This window comes from Neomonachus schauinslandi, chromosome 1 (genome assembly GCF_002201575.2).
Source record: "Neomonachus schauinslandi chromosome 1, ASM220157v2, whole genome shotgun sequence".
Taxonomy (NCBI): domain Eukaryota; kingdom Metazoa; phylum Chordata; class Mammalia; order Carnivora; family Phocidae; genus Neomonachus; species Neomonachus schauinslandi.
Genome location: NC_058403.1, coordinates 168,922,713 through 168,946,318, shown reverse-complemented (window position 1 = coordinate 168,946,318; position 23,606 = coordinate 168,922,713). Strand labels below are relative to the sequence as shown.

The 23,606-nt window shown below is 39.4% G+C and overlaps 1 protein-coding gene and 1 pseudogene across 1 annotated transcript; one reads left to right on the top strand and one right to left on the bottom strand.

Moving 5' to 3' along the window:
- Positions 1-4,095, bottom strand: part of LOC110585100 — a 56,473-nt pseudogene extending 52,378 nt beyond the window's left edge.
- An 8,625-nt stretch (positions 4,096-12,720) lies between these two features.
- Positions 12,721-22,569, top strand: LOC110584894 (histone-lysine N-methyltransferase SETMAR). The gene is given in 3 exon segments (XM_021695079.2): positions 12,721-12,755; positions 12,757-12,883; positions 21,646-22,569. Coding segments are annotated over 3 exon segments (951 nt in total). The 3' UTR covers positions 22,435-22,569.
- The last annotated feature ends 1,037 nt before the right edge of the window (positions 22,570-23,606 follow it).

The window sequence follows — 23,606 nt, the reverse complement described above, 5'->3', positions numbered from 1 at the left end:
TCTTTTCTTATTTATTGTTTATCTGTGAGAATCAAGAAGGATCCCAGGCCCACAGAGATTTATTGTTCTTTCTTCCAACTCTATCTCATTCTTCATTCATCCAGCTTTTTCTGCTACAATACGTAGCCTAATTTTGTCCCAGTGGGATATAATGACATTACAATCAGAATAAGGGCTATTTTCACCTTATCTCAGTCAAACCAGAACTGAACTAGATTAAAAACAACTAGGGGCTTGGGAGTAGAGATGGGGAGGAGGCTAATGACAGAAAGGAAGCCCGGGAAACTCCAAGCAAAGGTCACAGGATAGCTGAAGGCTGAGACAGGCTCACTTGGGGATGGGGGCAGTAATCTACACATCTTCGGCTCTTAGCACTTAAAAAACAGTTTCCAGTTCCCATGTCCCACATTTCGTTCCTAGTTACATCTTCAGGCCTGTCCTATGAGGCTGAGAAAACTTGCTCTGTGAGAGAAAGAACCATTTGCACCACTCTGATGTAGACTGGTCACTCACAGATGGTGTGCTGAGGTTACTCTTCCAACATTTAGAAACCTGAAATAAGACTGAAAAGAACCCAAGACAGGGCTAGGCCTTGCCTTGAAGCAAGTCTATGTTTTAATTACACCACTTCTGTTCTTGAAGATTTCCTCAGAAGAACCACCCGCCACATTAACCTACCTTCCATCACCCATTCCACTACTTTTTCTGGTGCAGTAGAATGGATCTACCATTTTTCTTAATTTAAACCCATTTTCTTTGGAGCTATCATCCATGTGGGGTAAAATACCTGGTTGTAAAGTTTCCAGCAGCAGCACTCTGCGAACTAAATGACCATTTAAAATAGCACATAGCACAATGGACAACACACAGCAGGTGCTCAACAAACGTGTGTTGAATAACTAAATAAACAAATGCTGTAAACGAGTATTCATTATAAATAACTCCGGCATCAAATAAGTTTTATTGATAAAAACAACAACACATTTTAAAACTTGTACTATAATTGGTTAAGTTGCATTTTTGTGACTATTGGCAGATCTAGATATAATGAGATCCAGATACAAAGTGTAACAGGTAAAAATCACATGGCATAGGGACTGGCACACTTTAGCCATTCAGATCTGGTGAATGAATTTACTTTGTATCTTCATCAAACTTATTCACTCTGAATTCCATACCTACCTAGGTTATATCTTGAATATGAAATTCTCTTAGATTGTATATAAATGTGAATCTAACACTACACAGCAAAAGAAAGCATTTCTCTGAAATTCCTCATCATGATTCCCACAATCATTTTTTAACTTTTCCTTATTTTCAACAGAGAAAAATTTCTTGTCCAGTTTATGTAAAATGGGTATTCCGTTATTTGCATTTAAAATGAGAAAAAGATAGAGTTATTCCTCCACCTTGTGGACTACTAGGGTATTGCTACTTCACAGCCAAAAGCACACTTTAAGAATGAGAAAAGCTTAGGAACATTGCACAGTGGTTGATCATGCTTTTTCCAACCCCTACAGCTGTGCTGTCCCTAATTCCACCTCATCAGATCGTACCCATTCCTCAAAATACAGTTGAAATGTCCCCATCATAGAACCTTCTCTAACTGCAAATTTAAATTACAAGAAAAACAGCTGAGTGAAAATGTATCTCTGCTATAAACTTCCATACCACCTTATCTGGTTCCTCTTATTTTCCAGTGGCATTACATAGTCTTATCTTCCCTACTGGATTTTAAGTATTTTGAGGACAGGCAGACAATCACCTTCAGTGGTGTACTGAAGCCAGCTCATACCTGCACTCACAAATAGTTTAATATTCAGAAATTTTGCAAGCCAACTATTAAACTGTTGATAGCTGGAAATCAGCCATGATAGGTATACTTATACAACAAAAATCAGAACACTTTAAAAAATTTTTTTTTATCAGCTCTAACTTCTCCACATCCCATTTTCTCTACATGTAATATACAGTGAGAAGAAGCAGTAACTCCTACCTCACAGGATTGTTGTAAAGATTAAACAAAACCTACAAAAAAGTCTTTGTCTAGCATCTGGCATATGGTATTTGCTCACCAAATATTATGATTCCCCATACCCCATCACATTGCCTTGCAACTAGTAAATCCTCAGTATATACTCAATTGTTGAATGAAAAATAAAATCAAGAATTTTAATGGAAAATTTTAAAGAGACGTTAGTTAACCCTGATAGTAGTCCCAGGTTAACAATGGGACAAACCATTACCAGGGACATAAGTTCATACTTATAAATAATCCATGGGGCGCCTGTGTGGCTTAGTCAGTTAAGCATCTGCCTTCAGCTCAGGTCATGATTTCAGGGTCCTGGGATGAAGCCCGGCATCTGAGTCCCTGCTCAGCGGGAAGCCTGCTTCTCCCTCTCCCTCTGCTCTTCCCCCTGCTCGTTCTCTCTCTCTCTCTCTCTCCTTCTCTCTCTCTTTCAAGTAAATAAATTTTAAAAAATAATCCAGACATTTTCTTTCTTTCCCTCTTCTTCCTCTAAATCAATCTCTCTTGATAAAGATATATATATATATATATGTATCTCCTTATCTCCTGCATCTCTCCCATTCTCATTTACTCTAAAGTGCCTTCCTTTCTCACATAACTTTTAACTTTATTTCATAATGCAAAATAAATAATTTATGCTGTACTTTGCTCCAGAAAAGGTTTGTGGTGAATAATAGATAACTTGGTTTCATATTTAGTGAATAAGCATTTTATATTTCTCCAAGGGAAGAAAATGAAGTAGGTTTTTAACCACCTCTTTCATTGATCGCACGCTCCTGTTTGATTGGCTCTTGGCAGAAAATGCGTTCTTTATATTGACCTTTGGGGAAAGACAAAACTAAGTTTCCAAATACAGAGTTGAAAACCAAATTACCATGAATTCCAGACACTTTCCAAAATGGGAAGCAAGAAATGACCTTGTCTTTTAAGGTTGATGTCAATCTCTTATCTCTACACCTACCTCACCCCAATCCTAATATGGTGTTTCTTTAAATATAAGGCAGCTTTCAATAATTAACTATGTTCAAGGATCTGCCATAGCTTCATTTGCTTACTAAAAAATAAAACCAAAAAATTGAAACAACTTAATTAGTTGTAAAAACCGACATAGAATATGATTTACTCCAGATGATTTGAAATAAAATTCCAGTTGTTCAAATGTAAATTTAATCATCTAAAATAAATTTTCCCAAGATACTCTTAACTATAGGAAACAAACTGAGGGTTGCTGGAGGGAAGGTGGGGGGGGGATGAAGTAAACTGGGTGATGGGCATTAAGGACGGCACTCGATGTAATGAGCACCTGGTGTTATAGGCAACTGATGAATCACTAAACTCTACCTCTGAAACTAATAATATACTATATGTTAATTTAATTTAAATCTTAAAATTAATTAACTAATTAATTAAATTCCCCCTTACTTAGATATTAATTAGTATGGAATTTTTTAATGGAGAAAAAAATTAAAGTATTGAAGTAATATCTCTAAGATAACCATTTGCCCTAAAATATACAAATTCTGTCTGTGATCATTTCTGGTTTAAAAATACACATAGGCTGGGCACCTGGGTGGCTCAGTCGTTAAGCTTCTGCCTTCGGCTCAGGTCATGATCCCAGGGTTCTGGGATCGAGTCCCGCATCAGGCTCCCCGCTCAGTGGGGAGTCTGCTTCTCTCTCTGCCTCTGACTGCCGCTCTGCCTACTTGTGCTCTCTCTGTCAAATAAATAAAATCTTTAAAAAAAATACATACACATAGGGTGAAACAAATAGCACATCCACAAGGCATTGGTTAAATGCAAGGCACTCTGTTTAGTGGAATATCTACTTTGATGTTGGTCTATATAGTTCCCTTGTCCAAGAACATGTGGATATGACAATGTGTGACAAAAAGGGGTTTCCTCCAAGAAGTGGAAATAAGGTGGGTGAGTCAGAAATTAAAGTTCCAACTAACCTGCAGGCATCCATATTTGAGATAATATAATGTATTTGGCTCACCTCCTGGTCTGTTACCAAAGGACACAGTCAAACACAATGATTCTTTTTTCCCACCAGCTGTCACCACCATGTTGGCTATACTTTGTGTTTTCCCTTTGTGTTTGAAAGTCAGACCTACAGCAGATGGCTGGACTCAGTGCCAGAGCAAAAGTAAAATTGGTTGTCTCACCTCAAGAGATGCTGCCAGACTTCATTAAGACAAAAGTCCCAGCAACAAATACCTACAAAATCTAGGGTCTGGAAAGCACAAAGTGAACTTTACCAAGTAAAAACAGCAACAACAAAAAACCCACTTTGGGGGAAAATTGTAAATAATTTGCTAAAAAGCGAGGAGAAAACTCACATATTTCATCTTCAGTGAGATGTGGTTCCTGTGTCATCAACCCTATAATTTCCCAGTTCTGTAAAAAAGCAAATGATATTCAACATTCTAAGCTGAGCTCACAGATAAATTCTAGAACATGAAATATAATCTTCCAGAGCTGAAACTTTACTAAAGCAAATAGATGTGAAACTATTTGACTAAAAAAACAATGCAAATTAAAATTATAAGGGAATTAAATGGAAGGTGAGACCATCCAACGGAGGGTATTAAAGCTAGAATCAGGATTAAAGAGGGGAATTCAGAACTGCAAGAAATGGCCATTCATTAACCACAGTGTAATTACTGAGAGTGGAAGAGTTAGGATTAGAATAACATTGAAAAAAACCCTCTTACTAAGGGGTTTTTAGCTTTCGCTAAGAAAGTTTGATTTCCCATAAAAATAATCTTCTGGCCTTCCATTCTGAAGTTGAACGGTTCTGGAGTTCAAAGAGCCACCTATTTTGCCTCTCCTGAGTGGCACAGGAATAGAGCAATTTGTTGCTTCCATTAACTTATTAAAAATGTCTACTGCCCATTTCTTGATTGGATCATTTGTTCTTTGGGTGTTGAGTTTGATAAGTTCTTTGTAGATTTTGGATACTAGCCCTTTATCTGATATGCCATTTGCAAATATCTTCTCCCATTCTGTCCGTTGTCTTTTGGTTTTGTTGACTGTTTTTTTTTTTTTTAAAGATTTTATTTATTTATTTTTTAGAGAGCGAGCAAGAGAGAAACAGCATGAGAGGGGAGAGGGTCAGAGGGAGAAGCAGGCTCCCCGCCGAGCCGGGAGCCCGACGTGGGACTCGATCCCAGAACCCCGGGATCATGACCCGAGCCGAAGGCAGACGCTCAACCATCTGAGCCACCCAGGCGCCCTTGTTGACTGTTTCTTTTGCTGTGCAAAAGCTTTTTATCTTGATGAAGTCCCAATAGTTCATTTTTGCCCTTGCTTCCCTTGCCTTTGGCGATGTTTCTAGGAAGAAGTTGCTGCAGCTGAGGTCTAAGAGGTTGCTGTGACCCAGCAATTGCACTACTGGGTATTTATCCCAAAGATACAAATGTAGGGATACAAAGGGGTACGTTTACCCTGATGTTTATAGCAGCAATGTCCACAATAGCCAAACTATGGAAAGAGCCAAGATGTCCATCGACAGATGAATGGATAAAGAAGATGTGGTATATATATACAATGGAATATTATGCAGCCATCAAAAGGAATGAAATCTTGCCATTTGCAATGACATGGATGGAACTGGAGGGTTTTATGCTGAGCGAAATAAGTCAATCAGAGAAAGACATGTATCATATGATCTCACTGATATGAGGAATTCTTAATCTCAGGAAACAAACTGAGGGTTGCTGGAGCGGGGGGTGGGGTGGGAGGGATGGGGTGACTGGGTGATAGACATTGGGGAGGGTATGTGCTATGGTGAGCACTGTGAATTGTGAAAGACTTGAATCACAGATCTGTACCTCTGAAACAAATAATACATTATATGTTTAAAAGAAGAAGAAGAAGAAGATAGTAGGAGGGGAAAAATGAAGGGGGGGAATCGGAGGGGGAGACAAACCATGAGAGACTATGGACTCTGAGAAACAAACTGAGGGTTCTAGAGGGGAGGGGGGTGGGAGGATGGGCTAGCCTGGTGATGGGTATTAAAGAGGGCACGTACTGCATGGAGCACTGGATGTTATACACAAACAATGAATCATGGAACACTACATCAAAAACTAATGATGTAATTGTATGGTGATTAACATAACATAATAAAATTTTTTTTTAATGTCTAAAAGATAAGAAAGTAGAACTAGAAATCACTTCTACAGCCATTCATAAGTTGGTGATGTTCTCTGCATTTTTATTACTACCGAGAGAGACGAAATCATATATGCAATAGATTTCTATTAATCAGTCCCCTCTCTCAGGCAACTCAAGGCTAGTAAATTTTCAGTAATAACAGTTGAGGCCTCACTGGCAGAATAGACTATTCTCAGTAGTCAGGCTCCAGGACTAGGATACCCAGCAGTAAGATCAAGATTTCTTTTGAGGCAGACTAGTTAATTTGATTGTTTTATTAAAGCCCAAGAGCAACAGCTCTTAAAATAAAACTTTTTTCAGCCTTTAAAAAAAGAATCTCTCAAGTTACATAGTGCCCTTCACTAGAGAAATTACTATACAATAGACCCTTGAACAATATAGGGGTTAGGGGCAGTGACCCCTCACACAACTGAAAATCCACATGTAACTTTGGACACCCCCAGAACTTAACTACTGTTGACTGGAAGCCTTACTGATAACATAAACATTCGATTAACACATATTTTATATGTTATATGTATTTTATCCTGTATTCTTACAATAAGCTAGAGAAAAGAAAACGTTATTAAGAAAATGTTAAGGAAGAGAAAATACATTTACAGTATTATACTTTAAAATACCCATGTATAAGCCGACCCTTGCAGTTCAGACTCATGTTGTACAAGGGTCAACTTTACTTTCAAATAAGATGAAATAACTGTATATATTTTTTAATTTCATGATCCTTTATTTCCTCCACAGCAGCTGGAAGAAAGGCAGTCTCTGAAGATGGCAGCTAAGACTTGGCAACACAAAGAGTGAGAAACTTTATTTTCAGAGAGGCAGTTTCAGACCTGGGCCCAAATCCCACTCTACCACTCATACATGTAGGATACACAAAAAAAATTACTTCATTTATCTGAACTTCAGTTCCCAGATTTTGTCCAAGAGAGCAAATATTGCCTATTTCATGGAGTTGTTGTGAAGATTAAATAAGAAATGTATAATGTTTAGCACAATGTCTAGAAATGTGATGTCCAATACAGTAGCCATTAACTATATGTGGCTATTTAAATCAATTTAAATTAATTAAAATTAGGGATGCCTGGGTGGCTCAGGCGGTTAAGCGTCTGCCTTCGGCTCAGGTCATGATCCCAGGGTCCTGGGATCGAGTCCCATATCGGGCTCCCTGCTCTGCGGGAAGCCTGCTTCTCCCGCTCCCACTCCCCCTGTTCGTGTTCCCTTTCTCGCTGTGTCTCTCTCTGTCAAATAAATAAATAAAATCTTTTAAAAAAAAATATTTAAATTAATTAAAATTAAATTTAAAATTCAGTTCTTCAGTCACACAAGCCATATTCCAAGTAATCAGTAGTCACATGTGGCTGGCATCTACTGTACTGAATAGCATAGATACACAACATGTTCATCATCATAGAAATTTTTGGACATTGCTAGAGAATGTAGTAAGCACTCAATAAATGTCCATTTAATATGTCTGGCATTTTATCCTTCTCCTCACCAATTCCTCCAAGTTCTCAGGATGCCCAAGATATCTCCATATCAGGAAGGAAATATATATGTGTTTATCACTTTTTTCACTCTCAGGAATACTGGAGTTCTAAAAGAGAACCACAGGGAGAAGGCAGTCCTTACCACAGATGACAGTTCTCATGATTGGGATTTCAGGCCTCGCAATCAGACACTGGGGAAGGTCGTTTTGGAGAAAAAGAGTATCCACAATACTCCTCAATTCATTACTAAAAATCCACCTACTCACAGCAATGACATTGATTTTAATGCATTAACATTTACTGAGATAATGAAAAAGAAAATAGCCTTTTCCACTGTAGAATTCATTTCACAATTTTTTCCTAGTTGGAATATCTAAAAATAAGTATAAATTATCAACATTTTTCCAAAGATACTTTAATCAAGTTAGTTTGGGCATTTGAGTAGAATTCTTTGCATTAGTCTTTTTGTTTCTTTGGTTTCATTTCCCTTCTCTTTCCAAGTAACCAGAATTGGAGCTGGGAAGCTACCAGAGCAAAAATGCTGCAAAGGTCTAGAAAGTTGCAGGAATGTAGAATTATAAGAAGCTGAAATTTAATACAATTCCTAAGAAAAATCCTGGTGTCAGATGATACTTGAGGGTATCTGGCGGAAATTATCTTGTAGACTCTTGCAGATGTGGGCTTAAATTTCTAGGTAGATTTCTCTGCAACAAGACATTCATGGCACTAAACTTCAAAAGATACACATCTTTGCTTTCAAAACTACGACCCCAGGACCCTGGGATTATGACCTGAGCAGAAGGCAGGCAGTTAACAACTGAGCCACCCAGGCGCCCCGATCTAGTACTTTTTAAAAATCATGATGTTTTGCTTATGAGTGCATCCTTCTAAGCAACAAGTAAAGTTAACCTTCCCAAGTCAAAATGAAAATGTATGAACCTAACTCCTTGAAAGGCTGTTGCAAACAAGTTGCAAACACAGCAAGTCTGTTCCCATAGACTTGGTAATAGTATTTGAACACACCTGGTAATAAATTTGATCACATGTCTTTGACAAGTGAAATTAATTCCCTGCTGGCAACTTTCAGGTTAAATAGATACATAATTCTCTTCTTTCACCTCTTTATCTATTATCAAACAATCCCCATTTCACTGCATACCATTATGAGTAATATATTATTCTATAATCATCAATCCTGGATATTTACAACTAAAGCACTTAGATGAACAATATTCTGATTGTAATTATATCTTGATGCTTTTTGTTGTCATGTCAATGAGGTAAATTATGGATTTCATTAAACTGCAATGCAATGATAAAAATATAGAACATGATGCAAGTTTTTTATTCTGCTAAACTATATATTTACTAGCAGTCTAAACATAAAAACATAAGCTACTATCTTTTAAAAAGCACAAATAACACAGGACCATAATTTTGTAAACTACCACTCTCAAGTTATTTTAATCAATAGCCATATTTTTTTCTTGCTGCAGAATGATCCACATGCCATCCATTTTGACATACAATTTCAACTACTAAAAAGACGCATTTGGGGCGCCTGGGTGGCTCAGTTGGTTAAGCGACTGCCTTCGGCTCAGGTCATGATCCTGGAGTCCCAGGATCGAGTCCCGCATCGGGCTCCCTGCTCGGCGGGAAGCCTGCTTCTCCCTCTGACCCTCCCCCCTCTCATGTGCTCTCTGTCTCTCTCATTCTCTCTGTCTCAAATAAATAAATAAAATCTTTAAAAAAAAAATAAAAAGACGCATTTTCTGAACAATTTCCTTTCTATTCTACTATCTTTTTACAATATTGGGCATATATTATGTACACTATAACTCATTATTATCCTTTCTACCAGATATAAATTTTATGGTTTTTTACTATTTTTTGATGTAAATTTCTATTCATATTATCTTGGGGAGGCATTCTTTAGTGTAAAACACATCAGAAAAGCAAAGTGTTAAAAATAAAAAACATAACTTACCAACTTATAAAATAAACAAAAATTCATAACTATCTGCTTACAGAGTAGTTGATTAGTAGTTGATTACCAGCCCATAGTAATAATACCATCATTTTCACTCGTCTAAATTCTTTGACTACAGTAACAGACACCACACTGACTTAACCTAAACCTAAAGGAAGAATTTGTTAGAGGAATACAAATATGTTGTGTGAATTAACAAGGAATCAGAACCAGAAACGGCCAGATGTCAGGAACTAAGAAGTCCTCTCTCCTCACTTACCTGCCTTGTTTTCCTCTTGGAAGACTGAATTTACTCTGCCTCTCCATCAATATACTGAATAAAACTACCCTCTTGCTCCCAAATTATATATATAGTTTTAGCTGGGTTTTGGTCTCAACTACTCATAAAGAGAATCTTAGTGGCCTAGCTTGAATCAAATATGCATCAGGAAGTCAAAAGCATGAGTCAAGGCTTAGGGGTTGTGTAATATAAACATGATTATCAGCAAGCCCACCCCATGGGATGGACTGGGGGGGGGTTGGCAAGAGAAAGAGTCAATGTATTGGGCAGAAACCCCCAGAAGTATCAACTGCTATGCTTTGTTCTCTTCAAAATGATTTCATTTACACAATCTTATTTGATATGAGATCCAGGTGCTACTTAATATATAGTAGTGATAGTTATAACTGGTGTTAAGATTACCAAACTATTCTATTCATGCTGTCATTAACACCAACAAATACATAACTTCTGCTTACTTTAGGCCTTTCATCACTGGCTATAAAGTATACCCCAGATTAAGCTCAGATAACGCTAGTAAGACTGATGAAAGAATGGCTTCTCAATACAAAATCATGCAGAACTTCAAGCACTGGCAAAAAAGAAATGACAAAACCATCTCAATTACAGTCCATTTGTGTTTAAAAATGGGAAGGCCATATAGTCATACCCCATAATTTAGCCAAAGATAAATTAACCCACATAATAGTAGAGTTTTACTATATTGCATTATTTTTTATTACTGATCAGATTCATTTTTCTTCTGCCAATGAAAAAGACACAAGAAATTTGAATAAGCAATGTGATATTCAGGTCCAAATCTTATTTATAGCAGTCAGTGTGTGGGCAACTCATTAATGTCCAGGAATACTTTTTTTTTTTTTTTCACCATCTAGCTAAAAAAGTTTTCAGGACAAATTTTGAAGATCCAGGTTTCTAGTAGTGAAGAGCAAGTGTCTAGAGAAAATAAGATAAGTTTTTAGACCTGGAAAAGATGAAAGGCTGACTGCTTGGCACTATGAAGATTGGATATATATATCAGCCTGCAAACATCCTCTCATTATTTTAATCTCACACTATATAAAATACTTTTGGATCCTTTGCTAGCAGGATAAAAACAAATTAAACTGAAGGGCTGACATGAACTGAATATCTTATTCAGGAAGCACCTTCACTGACAACTTCAGGAAAAAAATAAAATGGATCCTTCAAAATATTCCAAAGGGCAGAAAATACTACCAAGAAAGAGTAAAAAAATAGTAATAATAAAAACAGCATGATAATCTCAAATACAGAAGCGTTCTTTTCATTGACCTATAGTTATTTATTCATAATACTCATAGTTCTTATTAATTTCTGGGTGTATGTAATTATTTGTTTGCTGGAATGGAACTCTCCCGGGGCATCATGTCTTCTTCGTGGGTACATTCCCCCAATCGGTAAACATAGCACTGTGCATATAAACACAGGATTTTAAACAATGTAACAATGGGATGTGCAACCTCAAAGACTACAGAAGCAATATAAAGGTGATTTGGGAGAATGTTAGACTTGAAAAAAATAACTTCAAGAATCCAAGGAAGAAACCAGAGCCTGAGACTAAATAAAAAGAAATGAAAATGCGAAACATTACAAAAGTAGAATCAACAAGATTTGGCCAGGAAGCTCGTAGCTATGGAGGTCTAAGGTGAGGAAGAAATATAGCGAAATGCTTTGGTTTGTTGCTTTAATAACTCGGCGATCGTGGACAAGTTATTTGCCCAGTTTATTTTAAAGGAGAAAAGGAAGGATTAGTCCACTCAGGTCATTGTGAGTTCTTGGTGTCTGTAAGACAGAAAGTAGAGATGTCCAATCATCAGTTGGCTATCCACAACCGGAGCTAAGCGGTTATCCGTATCATCTGAGCTGGAAACAGAAGACCTAATACTTTTTAACAGTATCTGAAGCCACGTCGCGAGATGCTATTACTGAGGAAGCCCAGACAAGGCGAGAAAAGGGCCTGGGGCAGAAACCTGAGTGACACCCACCAACATTTCAGTCAGGAGGGAGAAGGACAGTCTGCCAGAAGGCAGCGCATCCAGGACCGGTGCCGCAGAAGCTGCAAGGACACAGGGTTTCAAGTAGATGTGGCAGGACAATCGGGCAGAGAGCTTTGGAAATATTCCACTGGACCCAGCAATTTCGAGGTTATCAGAATCCTTTGTCGGGGCCGGGTTTTTTCTTTCTAGGAAAGGGGAAGCTGATAGGCAACAGATTAACTCAATCCAGGAGTGGGCGTCCCCACACAGGCCTTCGGGCGCCCTATACCGCTATTCCGCCGACGGAGAACAAACCCTATCACACGCCACCCAACTGCTACGCGAGTTCCAGAACTTTAGAAACCGTGGTGTGCATTTCCCCCTTCAACTTAGAGCGCGCCCTTGCCCTCACTGCAGCAATCTTCCGGGCCCTCAGAAACCTGGACAAATGACCTCACCTCGCAAACCCTTCCTGAGGCTCACGGGAAAAATTAAAGCACTTCATTTTGTATTTCCAAAACTATGTCCGTACCTTCCAAATCTTTGTATATTTGTTGTGCATCTGGCTTAAAAGAGAGCGAGCCAATCCAAAAAGTCAAGGAAAGCTGAGGGTCGAGGGAGGAGACGCCCTCACAGGCCACTTGTGAAAGGAGAGAGAAAAACTACGACTCCCAGGAGGCGGCGGGGCCGCGCGTCCCACGATTCCCAGCTTCCTCTGCGAGGCTCAAAAGCGTCTAGGCGCCATGCGCATCGAGATGGCGCGAAACGTCCGCGAAAGCTGTAGAGAGGTGGCCATGCGGGATGGCAGGGACTGAGGAGGGGCCTAAGGCCCTTACTGAGCAGCTGGATATCGCGCGCGGCTTGGAGAACGTGCCCGTGAGCGCGTGGCCCCCGGGGGCGGAGCCAGAGCCCTTCCAGGTAGGGGGCGGGGCTGGGCCGCCGAGAGCGCGGCGCGCGGCGGGGCTTGGGGGGCGGGCGTCCTTCTCTCTGGGGCGAGCCTTGCCCGGCACGCGCACTGCGCGCGCGCAGCCACTGGGGTGGAGCTGGCGCCCGGCCAGGTAGGGGAGATGGATGGAGGCGAGGACCCAGTGCGCCGTTCCCCGACCTGGCAGTGATTCTGTGGATGACTCTCCTATCCCAAGTTGTCTCCGTATTCTCGACTTTTTTCTTACCCTGTCGCAGAGCTGTTTCGCGCAGGGATAGCTCTTTAAATGCACAGGTTTTAGTCTTGTTCTATTAACCCTCCGTAATGACCTTAGCAATAGCAGGAGTATCTTTTCTCTCCACAGACCGGCAGTTCCCTGAAGGACGAACCAGGTGTTTCGTGAGGTCCCTTGGAAAGAGCCCTGAGAACCTGTCTTTCTTTTCCTGGCTCTCTCCCCAGTACTCACTGAGGGATTGGGGGCAAGTCATTTACCTCTCTGGTCGCAGGTGTCTCCTCTGTAAGATAAGGCATGGGCCCTATCAGTGGATCTCAGCCTAGTGTTAGGGTTAAAAACTCAGTCCCTACAATGAGACTTTGCTGAGTCTCCCTCATGATATGAGGGCTTGGGCAAATATAAACTAGCTTCAGTTAAGCGTTAGAATCAATCCTCCCGTCTACGATTAAAATAATAGTGCCTCTCTCCCGGATTGCTTTGAGAATTACAAGTAAAACACACTTCCTGGTTGGCTGAAAGAACCGAATAAATGTTCCACTGCTCTTACCACATCAAAACCCCTTACGCTCTACATTCCCCACCCCTCTGACCTTGGCCTGCTCATTGTCTATGGAATAGGACCAAAAAAACAATGATGTTGGAGTGGAAGGTGCACTTGGACTTGGAGGTAGGAGAGTGAGGTTCAGGGCTGAGCCATCTTGGCTATTTCTTGGAGTCTGAGCTTCTTCATCTGCAAAATGAAAATAATAAATTTATAACCTTGGTCACATACACCATCAATACTAAGCCCTGTGTGTCTCTCCTTCTTAGGGTTGTTGTGAAGATCAAATAAAACAGTAAATTCACTAGCAGTTTTCAAAGAGTAAAGCAGGATATTAATGTCAGGAAAGGTTCTTTTTCCTCAAACTACCTGAGGGCAGTTTTATGGTTTTGTGGTTTTTGTTTGTTTGTTTTAGATTTTATTCATTTATTTGACAGAGAGAGACACAGAGAGAGGGAACACAAGCAGGGGGAGTGGGAGAGGGAGAAGCAGGCTTCCCACTGAGCAGGGAGCCCTATGTGCCCCAGTTTTATGGTTAATAATACAGTTGACTAGGGGTGCCTGGGTGACTCAGTCGGTTAAGTGTCTGCCTTCAGCTCAAGTCATGATCCCATGGCTCCCTGCTCAGCAGGGATCTGCTTCTCCCTCTACCTCTGCCCCTTACCCCCTGCTCGTGCTCTGTCTCTCGTTCTGCTCTCTCTCTCAAATAAATAAAATCTAAATAATAATACAGTTGGCTCGCACCATATTAAACACTAATCCCTAAAAGCTTATTCAAGACCAATCATTGCTAAATGGTCAAAAACACTGAAAAATGTTTTCTTTATTCAGCAAGTAATTGAGTGTGTATAATCTGCTAGGCATTAAGCTAGACATAGAAGATATAATGGTGACAACCTTGCCTTTGAGCTTACAAGACCATATAGAAAGCACTTAGTTTCTATGGGGGGGGCTGGAGAGGGGAGAGAGGAAGCCTTATGATTGATCCTTATATCTACAATTGATAGGCATAAATGAAAATCTCGAGACTAAGACTCATTCCCTCAGTATTCTAGCTGCCTGGCTATATGCGTAGCTCTGGGTGGAGTTAGAGTTACAGAAAGAAGATAAGCTCCTTCGTCAAGGAACTTATAGTCTTACCAAGAAGATAAAACATGCTTGAAACATATTTATGACAAGCCTAAAAGTGTCTTTAACTAGTTTGCTTTCCTATATTCGTGGAGCACAAAACCTGTCTTATAAAAGATCAAAACAGCTTGCTTACCCCAAGCCCTGCCTTCACAGGCATGTACACACATAAGAATTAAGGCATAAAAAACTCAAGGTAAAAATAACTCTGTGTCTAGTTTGCTTTTGAGTACTGTGTGAAAAGGCAAAAAGAACATTCACATGTTCACACTGGAAACAAACCTATCATAATGCCATCTGTGTTGAAAGCCAAGTAGAAAATAAACTAATTGATTTTCTTGAATGGAGAGTTGAATCTAGGCTTTTTTCAGGTTTCTGAAACCAGCCTTAAACATATTTTTTAAGATTTCAACTTGGCCTTGACAAGAATTATCTGGCTCACAGGCTCTTAATAGCTTGGAGCAAAAACAAACTCATGGGGTAGAGGCCAAGTACAAAGATTCATGTAGCTGGTGTTTCAAAACAACCAAAAAAGGAATGAAGATTTTCACAGCACTTCCTTTAAATTCAGAATCAAGGCCTAGGTTTTAAGCCCAAAATATTATGCGGTGTCATACTTAAGTTTCTGGGGCTTTGATACAGAATGTGACTTAAAAAAGTCAGACTTTCGGTAAGAAGTTATCAAGAGCTACAATCAAGCAGTCAAAAAATATTCCCTAAGTCTGCTGCTTTGTGCCCAGTACTATGAAAAGTAACTCAACTCCCATTACCATGTCATATCCCAAACCACATGACCATTTCCTTGAGACATGTATTTGTTAGAAAGACAAGACTTACACATGTAGTACAACCAGAGAGCCCTATAGCCTATGCCATTTAGATCCCAAAGTTTATGCTATTAATAAGTGCAGGTCTAGTTCAGAAAAGAGAGAAATTGTGTATGAGAATAGCCAAGGAGGTATATTTGCTTTTCAACATGCTGTCTCCTGGTTTCCATTTCGGCTTCTTGAGTGACCATGGTTTATAAAAAAAAAAATGTTTTAAGTTTTCTGTCAAGAAACTTGAAATCTCCGCCCAGTTCTTCAAGGATCTGGTTTCTGTTACATCGTTTTACACTGGTCATTTTGCATTTATTCCCAACTCTTGCATGATCAGTGTTTGCATTTTGATACATACCAGGAAAAAGTAGTTTATGTTATTACGATACAAAGAAATGATAAAAATCCCATTCTCCGTGTCTTCTCTGTATTCTTCTGACTGGTTCTTTCTAAATCCCAGCACATGCATCTAACAAGCAGTAAGGCAGTATTGTAGATGAATGAAAGAAGTCTGTGCTGGATCAGTTCTTAGTTTCCCCCCCTCAAGACAGATAAGTAATAGAAAATAGAAATATAATGACATCATCTCCTAGACAAAATTTTGGTTTAACTGTGTTTGAGCCTAGAAAGTTTAACTTCAGAATCTGCTGTTTTCACCACCCTCCCAGGTAGCCTACATAATTAATATTGAACACCTATGTGCCAGCCACTAGAGTAAGCTTTTTACATGGATTCTCTTTTTTTTTCCTTCACAGCCACTGTGAGACAGATAGAAAGGAAATATTTAGAGAGATTAAGTGATGTGCCAGAAATATATGATGTTTTAAATATAAAATCTAGAAATAATATCTAGAAGCCTTTAAGGAAGCTACTATTTTAAAAATATAAAGTGCCTGGCACAGAGTACAGTGTAATTTAAGTTTAATAATACCTGGGGCTGGGGCGCCTGGGTGGCTCAGATGGTTAAGCATCTGTCTTTGGCTCAGGTCATGATCCCAGAGTCCTGGGATCGAGCCCCGCATCGGGCCCCTTGCTCTGCGGGAAGCCTGCTTCTCCCTCCTTCTACTGCTCCCCCTGCTTGTGCTCTCTCGCTCTCTCTGTCAAATAAATAAATAAAATCTTTAAAAAATAATAATAATAATAATACCTGGGGCTGGGGGGCAGATACAGGTATTATTCCTGTTTTATAGGTGCAAACCCAAAACTTAGAAGGTAACTTGCCCTAAGTCACAATGCTAATAAGAGCCTAGCTCTGTGTGTGTCTCCTTTAGGACATTCCATGTTCTACATTAAGAAGTTCTCCATAGGGGCGCCTTGGTGGCTCAGTTGGTTAAGCGTCTGCCTTCAGCTCAAGTCATGATCCCGCGGTCCCAGAATCGAGCCCTGCATCGGGCTCCTTGCTCAGCGGGAAGCCTGCCTCTCCCTCTGCCTGCCGTTCCCCCTGCTTGTGCTCTCACTATCTCTCTCTGTCAAATAAATAAATAAAATCTTTTTAAGAATAAAATAATAAAAATTAAAGAAGAAGAAGAAGAAGTTGTCTATTGGTTGTCCAGTGTTCAGGCTTGTCATAGGCCTATCTGGCCTCCTGCACACTTTATCTTAGCCTCATCTCCCAGTTGGAGACCTGAATTCTCATTAGCCATTTATATCTTTGATTCAATTTTCCAGCCATTTCCTGGAACCATTGTCAGCCTTCCACTGTGGGCATATCAATCAAGAGTCATTTGTTTGCAAGAAATAGAAATACAATACAAACTAACTCAAGCCAAAAAGGGAAGGAATTGCCTCATAACAGCAAAGTCCAAGAGTGGTAACTATAGGCATGTCTGGATCCAAGAACTCTAATGGTGTCATCAAATATTTCTTTCTACCACCTCCGCCATTCGCACCCCTGCTCCCCTTTCATCTGGTTGGCTACACCCTCAGTAGATCTTATGTGTGCAGTAGAACTGGAGAATGCCAGGTAAACAGGTAGAGTGAGATTGTTTCTTCCTGATCATTTCAGCAGAAGTCTCAGAATTCTTTTTCATTGATCTGGCTTAAGTACTGTGCTGATCCATGAACCAAACACGGTTGAAAGGAGCAGTTGATGACCTGATTAGCTGGGTCCAGGTCCCCGCCCAACCTGGATCCCCATCCAAACCAATGAGACTGGACTGGGAAGGGTTCCCCCAGGAGGAGTCAGGGTGCTTTTATCAGAAGAAAAGGAACAGATGCTGGATGGGTAAAAAATATGTCCTCTCTGGTCTCATTCCCCAAGCTTTGATCTCTCCTGGGTTTAGAGTAAGCACAAAACCCTCAGGGTAACACCCTTTGGATCAGTTTGGCCCTGGGCTTTGTTCCAGGAAGTAGAGGACAAACTTTGGAAAGAGTTACAAATTGGGAGCATTTAAGCTCAAGTCAGTTGACTCCCAATTTGTAACGTACTTAACATTAGCTTTCAGATTCTCAAAAGTTAACAATTTGCATGGCATATAAATATTTGAATAGAATATCAGGTCAGTGACATCAGATTATTTCTGAAAATAATTTTCCAATATGTAGTTAGATACCTAAAAAGATGAATAATTACATAATCATATGTTAATTTAGACCACAGTTTTCAAAAGATAATTCTCTAGTATAGCCATTTTTCTAAATCAGGTGAAATATCTTTCTGGAGTGGTATTTTACTGACTGTTTATGGAGGAGAAAATGGAAAATATGGAGATAAAATGATTTGTGATAAGTATCGGTATCAGGGTTAAGGATTACATCCATCAAGGGAAAACAAATATTCTCTTTAAACAGGAAGTTTATACAGAGGTCTCTGTTATCCTTTGGAAGGTGTCTGCAACTCATTTGGAATTAGATACCCTTTATAATCTATGTCTCTAGAAGATCTTAGATTGTGCATCAAGTTTAAATTCCAGAATTTTTAAAAACGGTATCACTAGATTTTCCAGTGTCTTTTTTTAAATGTATAAATAAAAATAAGCAAATAACAGTATTTTTCCAAACCTATCCATATCCAAATAAGTTCAACAAAGAATAATATGCTCTTCTGGTTAGAAGACTACAGTAAGCCAGACTTGATTTCAAAAGGAGTTATCTGTGTCAAAAAAAAAAAAAATCACTTTATAGTTTAGTGATTTATATAGTACATCAAAAATATGTGCGCTTTTAAGAAGAAATCAATTTAAAATAATTCTTCATGAAAAGTTTAACAAAGAGATAGTAAAATTTTCATTTTACAAGTACTTTTTAAAATGTCTCAGTAACCATTTACATTTCAACCTTGACTCTTAAAAGCTGGAAGTAGATTCTGTCTCAGACCGCAGTCATTGAATTTGACTGATAGGGCATCTTTTTCTAAGCCATTCTTTATCCCTTTAGGACATCTCCACTAAGCTAAAGCTCATTTTGAAAGAAACGACACAAACACGAAGCTATTTCCGCTCTCCACCCCCAAATCACTTCTTAAGCAGAGTGTTGGCCTTCCCCCGCAGGTACTCCCACTCATCATCCTCCTCATCTTTCACAAGAGGATGTCAATCCTTTCCCCAGCTTAACGTTTTTTTAAAATATAGGATTTTGAGCCTAACTGCATAGCTCCACCGAGGCCTCCACAGGGAGTGTAACTACACGTTGTTTAATACTTTCCCCAAAACTTGGCCCAGAGACGCAGTATTAATGGATGATTGAGTGAAAAATAACGTGGTTCAGACATTCCTCTAGATACTCTAAAATCTATCCCTGAATTAAAGCCTGTGTACCTGGTCCCTTGCAGTACGGCTCTTACTGACTGCTGTGGCCCCATGCCAATAGCCTTTATTGAGAGTCAGAATGAAAAACAGCCCATGAAACTGCTTTCTGGAGAAGAATGGTTTAGACAGACACATTGGTGAAATTTCTCTCCAGTCTCCATAGTGGAAAAAGTCAATGCTCGTTCTCAATGGTGAGATTATTCCTTATGGATAGTGCTAGTATCCCTGCATCTGATCGTATTTCCCTCTTGAAAGTGGCTATGCTCAGGCAGAACCAAAAGTCCAGTTTACTTCTGCTACACACTGTGTGTGTCTAAGCTCACTCAACTAGCTCTTATTTTTCCCTTCGCTGTACATTTCTTATGTATTGTTCATTTATCTGAACTCTTTGTATGTCTCATTAAATCCTTTTTGGAACAAAGCAGGTGATGTTGTGATCTATAAAAAGAAATCTATATCTGGTCTTTGTCCCGATTTCTGGCACAGAGCTCCTAAAACCCTTGTTAGTTACTAAATGATAAGAGCAGCAAAAAGGTATCTTTTGTTATGTTAATGAGGCGAGTTTTGGAAACACACCAAAAGCTGAGAGCTGGTTGCCAGCCGAGCCAACCATCTGATTAGTGTTGGAACTTTCGGTACCCTCATCCCCGACCTCCAATTGGGAGAGGGGCCTAGAGGTTGAAACATTTGCAAATAATAGCCAGTGATTTAATCAATCCTGGCTAAGTGATGAAGCCTCCATAAAAACCCAAGAAAACAGAGTTCAAAGAGCTTCTGGGTTGGTGAACGTGGAGCTGCTGGGAGTGTGACATGCCCAGAGAGGGCATGGAAGCTCTTCTCTCTTTCCCCATACTTTGCTCTATGCATCTCTTCCATCTGGCTGTTCCTCAGTTGTATCCTTTTCTAGTATGTAAAATTTTTCTCTGAGTTCCCTGAGCAATTCTCCCAAGTTAATTGAACCCAAGGAGGGGATTTTGAGAACCTCTGACTTACAGCCTGTCGGCCACAAGTTCAGGTAACAACCTGGACTTGTGACCGGTGTCTAAAGTCCAAGGAGGAGGTCATGGGAACCTCCGATATGTAGCCCATCAGTCAGTAGTACAGATGACAACCTGAGCTTGTGCCTGGTGTCCGAAGTGGGGGGGGGGGGGCAGTCTTAGGACTGACCCATTAAACTGTGGGGTGTGATGCTACTGGATAGCATCAGAACTGAGCTGAGTTGTAGGATACCCACCTGGTGCTCGAAGCATTGCTTGTTAGAGGTGTGGGGAAACTCCACACCACGACGACCACTGCGTTGAAACTGGGTCCAAGAACACTAACAGCAGGTATAAATAAATGAGTTAGGTTCCATGTAAGCAAGAATTATTCTATACATAAAGAAATATGCTGGGCTCAAGAGAGATACTTTAATCTTCAAGGTTTGGAAAATATGCTTAATTATGCTAGTGAGGAAACAACCAGAGATCAGGTTTCGCATAGAGATTTTAGACTTGGGACTTTATTCTTTTTCTGTAACGTGAGAAACTTTTCGGTATTATCTCTTTATCATTTAATAAAAACAGGATTTCTTTACATATATAATACATCTACATTTATTAATATCTATATAACAAATATGATTTTTGGAATTCTGTCTGCAGTTTCTTGGCCAATGCCTATTTTTAACATTATGAAGACTCAAATAAAACTCTGAAGCAGTAGTGTCTTTTTTAAACATCAAAGAATATTTAGGAATTTAGGTAATCTTCAAATTAAGAATTCCTTAAAAATCAGTGGAAGACTCTATTCCAAAGGCCATTTTTTATTAATTTATTTATCATTTATGACTTTCTTCTCCCCAAAAAGCATCTGCAGTGACTCACAATAAAATACATGCATTTATATTGTCAGATAAATGTGAAAAGATCAAGAGCCAAAGATAAAATACTTAAATGCATTCAAAAACTAAATTCAGCACTGATTTTTCTGATAACCATAGCTAAGAGGAAAACAAAATTAGTTACAAATCTTTCAATTTCTGATAAGGGAAAAACATTTTTTTGTCCTTTTGTTACCGCATACCTAGAATAAAACCACAGAATTTTAATCCAAAAATTAATCTTATTTTTTAAATTGAAGAGGTATGTTTTCAAATGATATTTTAGTATATTGTGTTTTGTCAATTTTGTTTTAGTCTATTTTTATATATGTTGGAATTAAGAAGCGTCTCATCCAAAAGCTGCTTGAAATATATATGAAATACATAACATACCATGCTGACTGAGAGCATTTCTATTTTTTGCAGTATACTCCTGACCATGTAGCTGGACCTGGAACAGACATTGATCCCACACAAATAACCTTTCCTGGATGCATTTGCCTCAAAACCCCCTGCCTCCCTGGTACTTGCTCTTGTCTCCGTCATGGGGAGAACTATGATGATAATTCACGCCTTAGAGATATAGGATCGGAAGGAAAGTGTGCCAAGCCAGTATTTGAATGCAACGTCCTATGTCAGTGCAGTGACCACTGCAGGAACAGGGTGGTCCAGCAGGGTCTGCAGTTCCAACTCCAGGTGTTCAAGACGGACAAAAAAGGCTGGGGACTTCGTACCTTGGAATTGATACCAAAAGGACGGTTTGTCTGTGAATATGCTGGTGAAGTTTTGGGATATTCTGAAGTACAGAGAAGAATTCAGTTACAAACAATACACGATCCAAATTACATTATAGCCGTCAGAGAACATGTTTACAACGGGAAGGTCATAGAAACATTTGTTGATCCTGCCTATATAGGAAGTATTGGAAGATTTCTCAACCATTCTTGTGAGCCAAACCTGTTGATGATTCCTGTCCGAATTGACTCAATGGTACCAAAGTTGGCACTTTTTGCAGCCAAAGACATTTTGCCCGAAGAAGAACTCTCTTATGACTATTCAGGAAGATTTCTTAATCTAATGGACAGTGAAGACCAAGAAAGGCTAGATCCCGGGAAAATAAGAAAACCTTGTTATTGTGGTGCCAAATCATGTGCTGCTTTCCTGCCTTATGACAGTTCACTGTTCTGCCCCTTAGAAAAGCCAAACATGAGTTAGGAGCAAAAAGCATGGGAGGAACACATTAGGCCTCTCTCAGTGGGTGAGAGTGAGAAGGAACTGAATGTGTTTGGCTCAGCCCCTTCCCAGATCCTCTCTTTCAAGCACTTTAGCCTCCAGGTAAGTCTCTGCTCTGTGCTAAGCACTTGCATTTCACTATAGGGGAGGCTGGTGGTTGTCTGACTCTGCCTCTGTCTGGCTGCAGAAGTTTAACTCAGGAATACGGCAGAGACTATAAATTGTCTAGCAATACCCCTTCTCCCCTTCTATAGTAGAATTCTCATTTTTTAGCTGAGTACTTTTCCTAGTTAGATGTGGCTAAGTGACTGTGTTCTAGCTAATGAGACAGAAGCAAAAAATGGTGTCTTTAAATGGAGACATTTTTCCTTATCCCACTCTTTCTTCCTGTTGGCTAGAGTGTATGCATATAGCTGGAGCTGGGGCATCCATCCCAGACCCCAAAATGACCCTAGAAAAGGAGGCCATACATAGCTAATGAACAAACTTGACAGGAGTCTGGGTGCCAGATACTCTGGAACTCTATCAGTCCTGATCTAATACCTCTGGACTTTTAGGTGAGAGTCTCTCCCTCATTTATGCCACTGTTATTTTCAGTTTTCTAGCACTAGCACCAAACCTCATCATAATGATCCAAGGAAACCCTTGTGGCTACATACCTAAGCCTTGCTTTCCAATCAATTTTATCAGTAATGAAGCTGATATTTTCATTTCTGTCTGACTCGTGCATCTAATTTCTCATTTGCGTAGAAACACAAATCAAGGAAAAGGGCCTGATTGATTATCACCTGCTAAAACTCTAGTATTTACCACCAATAATGAAAAATAGAACTATGACACTGACTTCCATGTACCTAATCAAAAAAGTCATAAGAGGAAACAAATTATAAAATTTTCACTATATGCTGGCTATATTCCAAATCTTGTGAAGTTGTGCTTCAAAACTTTTAACAGTTTTCTTCATGTATTAATAATATGAAAATAACCCTATCAACACCACAAGAGGGGATGGGAGTTTTATAGCTCCATTTAAACTTCTGGAGAGGCAAACATCTTTAACTTCCTTCCTTAAAGCAAGGATGTTGGAAAAACATTTAACATAGAGATTTATCAGATATTTTGAAAGCTAAAATAATTATTTGGATCCTATGGTA